Consider the following 12,602-nt stretch of genomic DNA (forward strand, 5'->3'; position numbering starts at 1 on the left):
CGGCGACCGGACATCTTGCGGTCTAAAGCAACGAGCCACCGAAGTCGCTGTTGCCTCTCTGTGCGACCTCTGTGGTGAAGATCTAGGACAGATGACGGCATTGAGATATTCGATTTGTACAGATCTGTATAAAAAGACTTCTTTCCAGGTAATTTCCTCTGGCTCTGACGTAGATTAGGCCTGAAGCCGCCGGAGCCCGCGAGTTTCAAGCTGGCCCAGAATGGAAATTAACTCCAGATCTCTCAGCTTTGCCTAGTGAAACGCCAACACCTCAGCGATCTCTGACCTCCTCCCCTGCCCCGTTCCTGTAGAGCCAATGATGAGACATCGTCCAATCCCTCAGCGGAGAATTATTAGGACGAGCTACAGTCACTGGCCAGGTCGTGGTCGATACCCGGGGTTGGGCTTTCTTGACCGACTCTGTGAACCCTGTCTGATGTATCCAAGGAGCCGCCTCATTGGGTGCCCGAGACAAACATCTTTCCGTTCTGTGCTTTCTGCGAGATTCGGTAGTCACCATTCCGACCGAGCTACTCGATAGATAAGCAGAAAGAAATTGGTTCTAGCTCTACGGTCACCGACCTCTGACTTTTGCTGTAATAGTTTGGAATAAGTTGTGAGATGACGGGGTGGTAATTTGAACAGCTTGTGGATAGACACGAGCAGGAACGGGCTCTGTATAAGCATCACTATTTCTTTGGCCAATTTCCTCCGACATAGCAATTTAGCTCAGCAAAGAATAGGCAAATAACCAGTTGACACCGAAGGACTGAGACTAAACCAAGCCCGGTCCGTGCTAATCTATTCATAGTGGGCTAATGGACCGGCCGGAAAAAGGTGACTAAAGGGTCAGCAATGAGGAGAGCAATGAATGACAGACTGACAGACAGGGCTCACCCCCGACCGACTCAGAGAATGGGTAGTAGAAGATGGGAAAATAGAAGAACACAGACCTGATCGACTGTTGCTTGCACGCCACTTTGCCTGCGTGGTGCGCTCTGGTCCACTGGTTTGGTCGACCATCTGCACGAATCCCTGCCAATCCGGCTCTATCCTGGTCGGTTTCTTCTGTTGCGCTGTGTAACCCAAGATCGCCTCGCTTGCTTGCAGTAAATTTTACTCTGGACTGCGTTGAAAGAATATGTTTATTTGGCAACGGCGTCTCTGCAACTGATTGACTGCTGGTAGGAAGTACTGGGCGGTGGTGGTGAAGGTGGCGATGGGGGATTGGTAACCTCGATTAGCCCTGTATACTTCATCGTTCAGAGTGAACATTGGGGTCATAACAAACGATTGAGAGCAGATTATTCTTCGCCCCTCTCTTGGCTAGTCAAGCTCACTTTTCCATCTAATCCCTCCCTTTACTAGTGATCGTCCTCTCAACCTCTCTGTCATGGCCATGCTCTCTCTCGCTTCCTCCGTCCTTCTCCCCTTGAAATTGATTTTGTTCTAATTAGTTTTGTTTTGATTTTCAATCTTTCTCCCTTTAATTTCTTGCCCTCATCATCTACCGACTCGCCTCGTTTTTGATTCCTATCTTCCGCTATGATCGGTCACAAGTAGCCTGGACTGGTCTGTATGACTTGTCATCCCCGTGTCTGGGAAGGGGGCCGCATTTCAGGCGGGGGTTCCACCTCCAGATCGCCCCCGACGACTTGGGAGTATTCAACGACGATGACGGCGGTTACTACTGGGGTTGCTGATGATGACTTATCGCATACACCACAAGTCTTAAAGAGCCAAGCCCAGCTAGCTTCTCGTAATGAACCCACGGACCCAAACAATGGATTTCTCACCTTCCTCACTCCTCACGGAAGATGGTGAGATGGAGTGATGATAAGTCCCTGAGGGAGGGGAGAAAGAGTGCCCAGTGATCAGGGGCCCCACTTGGTCCAGTCAGGCAATTTCTTTTTACTGGCATTCTCTAGCCTTGTCGCGGAAGCCCTTTCAAATTGCAGGCAAATGGAAGATCTGTTGTCGCATCGCTGATACTGTCCTCTTCCACTCTGATAGCTACAAACAGTGTCATTCGCAGTATTAATGCTATTCACACTACTTAGCCCAGTACGATGACTGCCTGGTGGGGTTGCTTCGGGTAAGTGATAATGCTAGCGAGCACTTACGGCATACTTCGGATCAAAGCAAAGTGATCTCAACAATGAAGAGAATGAAAGCAGATTTCTATTGCCTATCCAGGGTGCGTCGCGTCGATGATTGACTGGGAAGGACTAATGCGGAAGTGCAGGGGAGGGTAATCGTGGTCGAGCTGCTTCCAGACTTTAATTGTATCCCTTGTGAAAGCTTCTTATCCACGACTTTCCACTTTCGACCGACAAAAATGGTTACTGTATTGTTCTCTCTCTCTTTCTCTCTCTCTCTCTCTCTTTCTCGTCATGCTGGTCAAGTCACCGCCATTCCTCCCTTCCTTCGGGGTGACTGATTCTCTCTTCCAACTGAGCTATCAACGTCCAGGTTTAATGATTATTACTGTCATCGCCTCTGGAGCCGACCGAGAGGGCTCCAACCAAACCGAGTCCAGTCTTGATGTGGCCTCCGCTGTATGGTTGGATCCTCCAAGCTTTGTGGTCTGTGTCGAACGCTTCCCGCTGCTTTACATGCTGGGACGATCCACTGCACCGTTTTAGAGTGCGCAAATCTTGCATCTATCTGCTGGTTCCCCTTCCATTGTTCTTTTGCCTGACCGTAACTGGCCATGACTGGCACTCCCTGTTACCATCTCACGGCCTCGCACTAGAGAATAGAGATCCATGCTAGCGCTGAATTATTCATGTCGTATTGGGAGGAGGGAGGAGAAAGGGGAGGAAAGTTGAGACCCTCCTCTTTCTCTCCTCTCTCCCCTCCCCTCTTCAGGCGCCTGACTTGCACCAATTGACCCGACCACCGCCCCTCTCTCCTCCATTCTCAATCCACTGGCGCACGGAGTACTTCGTAGGTCACGGGTCTAGGTCAACTTACCTTCTGGAAGGTATCAATTACCAAGCAGTACACCGGCAGTATGTATACAATACGTACCTTGCGCTCACCTCAGTCACCTCCACTTGCAGAATTCATCTGGTCAAGGATGATCTCGACCGCCGTCAGCACCCTATGCACCTAACTCACTGCTTCGTGCGTCCTCACGATCAACCTTGACGAGCTTAAGAATACCTTACAGGATGTAAAGCAGGCCAGCAGCAAGCAGTCAGCCGGTCAGCCGGCCGACCCCGACCGACAAAAGCACAACCTCATTTTATCAATTGTGTGAGTGGTCTACTGTACATCTTTTATGAATAGTTGTAGTCAGTAGTGGTACTCGTAAATAGTCATTTGGTTCGCCGTTCCGAGGCCGAGCTTGTCCATGGTCGGCCGTCCTTCGATCCTTTGGTACCCCTGTGTGGGACCCGTTGTTCATCGTGGAGACAGCTGTTCGAACCTGGAACACACATGCCTGTCATCCGTCAGCGATTAGGTAGGTATTATTGTTATTATTATTATTCTTCTTATACCTGTTATTATTCACTCTCGCTCCCTATTTTTTTTTTGTCTCATGGTTTTTATTTTCATTGTATTTTTTTTTGGCGGCTGTTGCTGCTGCTGCCCTCGCCGCGGCTCTTCTTTTCTTGCTTCCGTGGTTCCTTTCAATCGGTTTTTGCTGTCTAGTCTCGGCAGGTCCTTGAAGCTCGAATACTACGATATGAGTATGAATTGCCTTCCGGAGGTTACTCACACAAGGAAAAATGAAGACGGCGAACGAGCAAGGGAAATCCCACGCAAAAGAAAAGGATACACACACACACTCTCTCTTTCTCTCTCCGTCTCCGTCGCTAGCCACCAGCACCGTCCCCTCCAATCAGTCCCATAGTCTAGCATCATCCCGGCGGCGCAGGACGATCGAATGACTTACAGCAGCGCGCGATCCATCCGTCCCAACAGTTCACCGTGTGGTCCCCCTCACGGGCAATTTGGAGCCCAAGCCTTGAGGGGTCCCTCTTTCCACCTTTTCCTGACTAGTGTGGGTTTCCTTTGCCTGTTCTCTTCTTCATCACTTATATTTTGAGAATCGTTCTCGTTATTTCTCATTCTCTACCTCGGAAACTTTTGGTGGTAATCTCTTCTGCTCTGTCGTCTTCCTACTCCTACTGAGACTAAGATACAAAAATCGGACCTTCCACTTGGGGTGTTCCGATTTCGATTTGCAATCATAATTAGAAGAGAAGTAGATAAATATGAATTCATATTGTGCCTTCCGAATCAGATCAACGGCTTCAGGTGATCGACTTTGTTTTTTTCCCTGCCTTTGCCTGTGCTGTTAAAGTAAAGTGCTGTACAAACACAGAATACAATACACCGGATTTACCTCGAATCGGGTACTTGACTCTGCTTTGATCAAGCGTCAGCATCAGCATCAGCATCAGCATCAGCATCGATTCCCATGCCTCCACTACAGGTATGTACGGATTAAAATCTCTTCTAATGTGTCTATGGCTGCTTTGTATGTCTTCGCTTTTCTCTTTTCCCCGCCAGTGGTTGATCCTTTGGCTCCATTTGCCGCTGAGGGTGCTGGGGCTCTGGGTCCCTACTACTGTGATCGCATTGCTCTCTATTTGAGATCTTGTCAAACTTCCGCCCTCTCTTTTGCCATCGAGATTTGGCGCCCCTCCCTTTCTTCACCCTTCGGTCGGCAGCCAATCTGAAGACAAGATTTTGGTGCTCTTCCTAGCCTAAACGGTGGTTCCTGCCCGGCGTCTTGATTAGCTTATCCGGCCGAATGGTCCTTGCTTCGTGGCGGATTGGCGGCATTTGCGCTGTCTGAGCTTGACACTGGGCCTTCTGGACTCTGACAGAAAGACGAAGGGGGAGGGGGTTGGTGGTACTATAGTAAGATTGGACATGGGGGGAGGAACTGGAAAGAAAGAGAGAGAGAGAGAGAGAGAGAGAGAGAGGATACAGTACTAGCCGCAGCATCACCACCACCACCACCACCACCATCGCCCGGCGGCGGCGGCGGCGGCAGATCCCACGGTGTATCTCTCCGCTCTTCCGCACAACGCACGGTTGTTGTCCCAGAAAATCCATCCCACTCCTCTACCTCTTCTGCTGCTCGTTTTGAGTTGCGGGATCCACATCTGACTGCGATGATTCCATTTTATTTTTAATTCTTTCTCTTTTTTTTGGTGCTTTATTTTTCTTGATCGATGTTATTCCCCATCTGTTATTCCCCTCTTCCCGGCTTGATTATTCCCTCCATTTTTTTTTTTTTTGATTCATGATTTCTTTTCCCCCTCAATATCTAGACTCTTTCTGATTTCTCTTATTCAATTTCCTAAATTGCGCTTAGATTGAATTGCTGCGTTTTCCTTTTTCTCTCCTTTCCCTCGGATGTTGATTTATTGTTCTTCTTGCCCGACCAGAAAAAGACAGTTATAGTGACAGCCGGCCCAGTGATCCATCACCCAATCCCTCGCCCAGCTTCTCCTTCATCAATCGCTCGTCTTCTCTCCTCGCCTTCTTCCTTTCTTCAGTATTGACATTCCCCCCCAACGGGCTCGTGACTCGAAAGACGCCGATACCGGGACAGACGCCTGGAGAAGGGAAATCCTGCGACGGATCATAAGAAAGCGAACCAAGAGGAACGAGGTTGCTCAGCACGTCCGGACCATAAGCGCGTCAGAGACATTTCTCGATCTCGCACCCGACTGCTTGCCTTGCAGCTTCTCTTACATTCCCGCGCAGCAGGTCTCAAAAAGAAACTGCTCGCGAGCCCGAGTCAAAGACACGTGCTGGTACGTGGTGTATCTCTCTTGTTTTCTTCTCGATTTTTCTTTTCCCTGCTTTGCTTTTTTCTTTTTCTCTTTCATTTCTTTTGGGGTGGTGGATTGTCGCTGTTGCAGCGGTTCTTGTTCCTTGCTGCCCAGCCGCCTCGACGAGGAGCTGTGAATGGCCCTGCCATCGATAGAGGATACTATGAACTACTGCGGAGACCCTGGGCTGGCTGGCGCTGGCTGTCTTGCTTGCTCCACTTGCATCGAAACAGCCCAGCTTCAGAGATACCCTTCTTTCTAGAATCAAAGAAGGTCGGGGGTGGCTTCAATTTCAATCATCCCTTTTCATACCCATTCCTGTCTTGTCATCATTTTTGGCATTCTTCTGGGCTGGGGCTGGGAGGGAGGGAGGGATAATATGGGGGGGGGGAGAGGGCGTTTCTATGAGGGACGTGTTTCGGTTGCACCCGTCAGCCCCGAAGATCCTCAACCGTCACCCACTCAAGCCAACAGCAGGCGGCCAGGATGAGATTTACTGTACTCTTCTTACCGTACCTTCTTGAAGTTCTCTCTCCTTCCCGCACCCAGACCCGATTTGGCCGAGTCTTTCCATCCTGTCTGTTTCTCTCAACCACGGTAGAGCCATCGACGGGCGGAAGCCGTCTGTGACCACCGGTTGACTTTTCCCCACCTTTTCCAGCGCCATTCTTTGATGGTTCGACTTTGGCATCATCATCATCATCAATCATCACCATCACCATCACCATCACCATCACCATCACCATCATCTTTCTCAAGTTAGTTCTTCTTCTTCTTGTTTGACTTGCTTGCACTTTTTGAAATTTCCTCTCTGGCAATTCGTTTCATTTGGCTTCTCCCTTGACGATTTTGCTTTTATGTTATTTTCTTCTTTTCTTTTCCCTTCCTTTTTTTCTTTCTTTTTCCTTTTTTCTTTTTTTTTCTTTTCTTTTCTCCTCCCCTTGTTTTAGGGAACCCAATCTCCTCAATAAGTTTCCCAACCATCATCATTTCCCATTCTGGCCTTCCTTGGCCTGCTGAGTGAGGTGGACAGTGAAGAAGAGGACGGTCTGAAGGCGGTCCAGAAACCCTCCCCGGCGGCTGCAGAGAACATCAGGCTTAGCCTGCGTTTGCTGGCTGGTCCTCTTCTCGGTCTTTCCCCTCTCGTCTTTGCTCCCCTCCACTCCACTACAATCCCAGCCTCCACCTTTCGTTCAAGATCTGCCGCTGCACTAGTCGCTGCAGTCATTCATTCATTCATACACTCACTCACTCACTCACGCACTCACGCATTCACTCCTCTCCTCTCATCCCATCTCATCTCTCATCTCGTCTCTCCGCTCCACCGCCTTGAATTCTCTTGACTTTCCACCCTGGTCGCTCATGATCGCCCACATCTGGATTGTTTGAGATTTTGGGCGGTTAATTTTCGTCCCTTTTCGTCCGTTTTGGGTGGTGGTGGTTGCTTTTCTCTTTCCTTTCTTCTCCCTCGCCTTCTTTTTTTTTGGCAGCTTTTTTTTTTCTTTTTTGGCAGCTCTGATCTCATTTTCCCTTTTCTGGTTTTACTGCAATAATTCCCTACCTCAGCTACCTTCCCCAATATCCCCCAAAAGAGAATTAGTCGCATCCAGTCTGTATTGGCACTTGTTCCTCTGACGTTTTCCTACCTGCCCACTCAGACTCATCCTTATCCTTACCACCCTCACTCAATCTTACACTAACCTCTTCTCTCCTCTCACCTCCCCTCCTCCCCGATCCTTTCTTTGCTGGACCTGCTTCCTTGGTTCGGATTTCTATTTTTTTTTCCCTAGTTTCTTCCCTCCCCTCTCCCCCCCCCCCCCCCCAATTCGGGGCTCCCTTGTCCGCCTCCGTTAGTGTACCATCCCTTCCGTTTGGCGCCTTCTTATACATACATCAAACCTCCATCACCTTCCGCTGCTTCCTCCAATCCTTCCCCTACCCTCTACCAATCTATCAACCTCTTCCTTGTCTCTTGATGAATTTATGTGGATGACCTGAATGCTATTGTTCTTGTTGATTTTACTGCCCGCTTCCACTTCTCTTATTATTCTTGGTCTTTTCCAGCCCGGACTTACATTCGTGTTGCCCGCATCTCCACGCTTGGTTGTTGACTGTGTTCTACCTAGAGCCTGCAGTATACATTAGCATTGCACCCGCCGCCCGCGACGACTTACCACGACCTGTTACGACTCGACTTCATTTCACTCTGTTCGCCTGTCTTGTCGCCGCACCGTACGCACTTCTCTTTGTGTCCAACATTGCGGAAGACATTAGACGTTTGATGCTGGATTGTCACATCGTCTTCTTCCTCCGCTTTGCTATCACGACCTGAAACGAGACCCATGATTGTGTGCTTCTGATTCGGCTGAGCGTTTTTCTTCTACACCATACGCAAGCGCTTGTTGTCTGTCCAGCTCCCGCGGTTTTGCTTGTGACAATCAGAATCCTCCCATCTTCTGGATTTAGATTTCCGTCCGCAAAGTCCCTGCATAGCGATTCCCTTGGTTTTCGCCAGCAATCTCACGCGTTTTATGGTTACGACTGTCCACGAGCCTGCTACGATTGCACATTATCGCATGTCCTGCATTGCCTGTTAAAACCTTCCCATTTGTCTTTTTCCCCGTCCTGCTCACCTGCATTGACTCGCGAGTCAGTGCTTGCATCGACCTCGGATTTCGCACAAACTTGACTAACACAACCGCCACGGCGATTGCATGTTGACCTAAGACTCAGTGATTGCAAGTGCCAACTAACCTTCAAAAATAACCATATTATTGAACTCACGAACGCCAAAGAGAAGAACCCAGACATACATTCTTCCTCGCATCTCTCGGTACGCCGGACACATTATACAGTCCGACGTCCCATCGCACATCCTCCTTATCATTGTTAGAAGCGTTACCCCCGCCAACCGAAAAGCTGGAGCTACCGTCGATCTCACAGGTCCACACCAGAGGTCCTGTTGATATCCCTTGGTATAACCACCACGCTGCAGAGAGACCTCTGTTATCTGGTGACAAGCTTCCGGCCCTCAGTCTCCCTACGGCCTCGCAGGCCATCTCGGGCCAGTCCTACCGGGCGAGCTACGACGACGCCGCCGCCCTAGGATCCACCAACACCAGCACCCGTACCAGTCTATCTGGATCTGCGCCTGTGGGCAGTGATACTCGAAGCCCGCCCTCATCCTCGACCGATCTTACCACAGCTAGCCAGGGTCGCGTTTCACTTGACGCTTCCGCACCCCAGGAGTACACCCTCCCACAGAATCAGGTCAGCGACGGCTATTACCAGAATCAGGCCTCGATCAGCAGCATGAACCAGACCCAATCGTACATGGACGTCCACACCTCGCATTTGTCGTCTGGACAGCCCTACACCTCGCATGCTGCCACCGCCGGGGGAATTGCGCATTACCCGCAATATCACCAACAACCACCGGTCCTGCAGCCCGCATCCACGACGTATGGGCCAGCCAGCTCGTATCCTCAGTATGCCTATCCAGGCGGTGTAACGTCATCCCAGCCAGGTCCTCAGGCCCCATCGACGTCTTTGAGTGGTCAGGTGCCGGCTCAGTTGTTACCCCTGCCCGGTAAGTCGTTTTGGCTGACACCCTTCACACTTCCTGCAAAGGGTATAGCTGACCCCGGTGAACCAGCAGTAACGAGTCACGCTGTCGCGACACCGAGCTATGGCAATTCTAGCGGAGCACCCATGCAAGGCTTCGTATACGATCCTACCGGCCAGCTTGCTCCACCGGGTTCGAAGCCACGGGTCACCGCTACTCTATGGGAGGACGAGGGTAGTCTCTGCTATCAGGTGGAAGCCAAAGGAGTCTGTGTTGCCCGTCGTGAAGGTGAGTTCGGCTGACGCCAGAAAACGTTTTGGTAGACATAAGGGAATCCCACCTCATTTGCTAACCTTTTGTTGCAGACAACGCCATGATCAATGGTACAAAACTCCTAAATGTAGCGGGAATGACCAGAGGTCGTCGGGATGGTATCCTGAAGAGCGAAAAGATGCGTCATGTGGTCAAGATCGGTCCGATGCACCTCAAGGGCGTATGGTACGATTGTCCTGCTCCGGTCACACACCTCGAACCATTACGTTAGTGCTAACTATCTCCTGTGGATATTAGGATTCCCTTTGATCGGGCCCTCGAGTTTGCCAATAAGGAGAAAATCACGGACTTGCTGTACCCGTTGTTCGTTCACAACATTGGGGGATTGCTATACCACCCCGCCAACCAGAACAGAACTAATCTGGTGGTGCAAGAATCTCAGCAGCGGCGAATGGAGGGTTCCCAAGCGGCGGCACGAACCTCTCAGGGCCCTCAGCCACCTGCTCTCCATCATCATCACTCTCTGCAGACCGGAGTGCCGTCTCACATGCCTCAACCACCCACTGTGGCCTCGCAACAAGGGGGTCGACCGGGTCTTGATCGGGCTCATACCTTTCCCACTCCACCCGCCAGTGCTTCAGGTCTAATGGGCATTACCAACTCAAGCAATTCCTACGACTGGAACAACCAAGGGATTCCGTCCGGTGTGCCCAATTCTCAGCCACTTTCTATCGATACGGCTCTGAGCAATGCCCGCTCGATGCCTACCACACCGGCCACCACTCCGCCAGGAAACAGCTTGCAAGGAATGCAGTCTTTCCAAGGCCAGTCAGGCTATGACTCTAAGCCGTACTACTCTGCGGCGCCGCCGGCCCACCCTCACTATGCGGCCCAATCGGGCGGAATGGCCCCTTACGGGCAGACGATGTCCTCCACGCCATATCTGAAGAGTGAACCTTACTTGAAGAGTGAACCCTACCTGAAAAGCGAGTCGTATCTGAAGAGTGAAATGGGGCCCCCTTCGAACCGTACCCCTGGCGCACAGACAGAGGGCGAGTCGGCCGATGTGAAGTCTGAACGCTATGCCCAGAGCAATGGACACGTGGGCAGTTCTGGAAACGATTCAGTTGCAGAACATGAATCCGAATATGTGCAGCATGACAATTCTGGCTACAATACCGGCCGCGGCTCATACACGTATACCACTAATCCGTCCGTGGGCAGTCTGACGGGAGACCACTCTCAGCTTACGCCTGAAATTACAGGCTCTCCCACCCAGCAAAATGGGTCTGGTCGTATGACCCCACGCACCAGTGGCGGTCCCCCGCCATGGGGCTCGGGCTACAGTACACCTCCGCGCCCTGCTGCTGCTAGTAGTCTCTACAATATCGTCAGTGATACTCGTGGTACGTCTAACAACGGCACTACCTCGGACAATTATTCAGTAAGCTCCAACTCGGCATCGGGCTACGCGACCGGACTGAATGGATCGCTTGGCTCGAATAAGCGGATGAGGGAAGACGATGAGGTGGATCGAATTGCCCGCCCGGACAGTCGTGGCCCCGACTTCGAGAATAAGCGTCGTAAGACGCTTAGTGAAGCCTCGGTTGGGGGACCTGTCGGTGGCGTCTCGCTGGGATTGCAGCCCATGAAGGCAGGAGGTTCGATGTCCCGTCGTCGTTAGCCGGCACTGGCCCTGGGAAAAGAGAAACAGAACCCACGACTGAGATGAAAAAAAAAAGAGAGAAAATCTAACAATATCGAAAAGCACAATCTTTTTCGTCAGAGGAAAAGATAAAACTGTCCCTGTGTAGGGTCTCTCATTGTTGGCGTGCATTGTGGGGTGTCCATTTGTTACGGATTTCTTTTGCTTTTATAATAGACCTTGTCTGCGGTGTGGTTGGCTTTGAGTTTGCACCACTGATGGCGCGAGACTCGTTCGGGGTCAATTCACTGCTAACGCCGGAGCTGCATCTGTTTTTGTGTTGATTGTCTGTAGTGATAACCCGTGTCCATGAAGCCACTTCCTTGGACAGGTGACGGCTGGGCACAGGGTTGTCACTGGACAGCATCAAGATTATGCATGCATGGGCCTCCTTCGAGACCCAATCTTCAATCACTTAATGTGTTTTCTCCGGAGGATGTTCCACGTGAGGATCGTGCATAGTGAGCTGTTGTGGATAACGAACATCATTGGACAGCATCCACTTGGAATCGGGAGGCTATGGGAAGGGCCAGCGTTTTGGTGTGCGGGTTTTGGTCACTGTTGGTTTGTGCGCATTGTTTCTGACCGGCTATATTTAACGACCATGATGTCACGAATTTCCTATGACGAGAACTTTGGATTACATTGTTGTGGCTCAGCTGTTTCTTTTTTTTTTGTTTTTTTTTTTTCTTTACCCCGTTTGTTTCCTTCTACCTTTTCCTTAGTTTTATCCACTCTCTCCATTCTTGCATCTCCGGGGAGATTCGGCCGGCTGAGGTCGTTTCCCGGGGTACATGTGTGTGCATCGTTTCCTTCTGACATGTATGGGCATTTGAAAAATCTATGGGCTTCCAGACTTGAATGCGGGGTTCATTCGGGATGGGTGTAGGTTTATAGTGAAAGTACGAGTAGCTTCGCAAGAGAAAGACGGACTCGGGTAACAAGGAGCCAGGGGCCTGAGGCGGTGAGTAGCAGTCCAGACCCGGCATGTGATTTAATCTGCAGCCTTCTGCCTGCGTGCCTCCATGTCCGTCTGTCTGTCCATTTGGTCGTGGTGCTTAGCAGAGCGTATATTGTTATCACCCTGCTGGCAAGGTGAGAATCGGGATGAAAGGGTAGAGTTGAACAGCATTCCACAGAGGCCCGAAGGACTTTCCTACGCTAGCCAGACGTACAGTATGTGTCGTACGCACCAAGCGACAGGATCTTTCTTGCAGTGGACTACCAATAGTGACTGCCTACATCATCTGTGTGACTA

General features: G+C 50.7%; 3 protein-coding genes across 3 annotated transcripts; 2 read left to right on the plus strand and 1 right to left on the minus strand.

Annotated features, from left to right (window-relative positions):
• Positions 1-7,087: 7,087 nt before the first annotated feature.
• On the minus strand, positions 7,088-8,145 carry BO97DRAFT_411828 (uncharacterized protein; the record flags this gene model as incomplete). The annotated part of the gene is made up of 5 exons (XM_025696193.1): positions 7,088-7,273; positions 7,520-7,573; positions 7,877-7,930; positions 7,976-7,981; positions 8,038-8,145. 5 exons carry the CDS (start codon positions 8,143-8,145, stop codon positions 7,088-7,090), a joined length of 408 nt encoding a protein of 135 aa, XP_025554210.1.
• An 842-nt stretch (positions 8,146-8,987) lies between these two features.
• On the plus strand, positions 8,988-11,490 carry BO97DRAFT_237595 (apses-domain-containing protein). Its single transcript, XM_025690757.1, has 3 exons — positions 8,988-9,654; positions 9,732-9,864; positions 9,937-11,490. The coding sequence occupies exons 1-3, from the start codon at positions 9,114-9,116 to the stop codon at positions 11,321-11,323; spliced, it is 2,061 nt and encodes a 686-aa protein (XP_025554211.1). The 5' UTR covers positions 8,988-9,113; the 3' UTR covers positions 11,324-11,490.
• Positions 11,491-11,507: 17 nt separating this feature from the next.
• On the plus strand, positions 11,508-12,288 carry BO97DRAFT_237546 (uncharacterized protein). The gene has a single exon (XM_025690756.1). The coding sequence runs from the start codon at positions 11,727-11,729 to the stop codon at positions 12,231-12,233; it is 507 nt and encodes a 168-aa protein (XP_025554212.1). The 5' UTR covers positions 11,508-11,726; the 3' UTR covers positions 12,234-12,288.
• Positions 12,289-12,602: the final 314 nt, after the last annotated feature.

Source organism: Aspergillus homomorphus, assembly GCF_003184865.1.
Source record: "Aspergillus homomorphus CBS 101889 unplaced genomic scaffold BO97scaffold_6, whole genome shotgun sequence".
In the NCBI taxonomy this organism is placed as follows: Eukaryota; Fungi; Ascomycota; class Eurotiomycetes; order Eurotiales; family Aspergillaceae; genus Aspergillus; species Aspergillus homomorphus.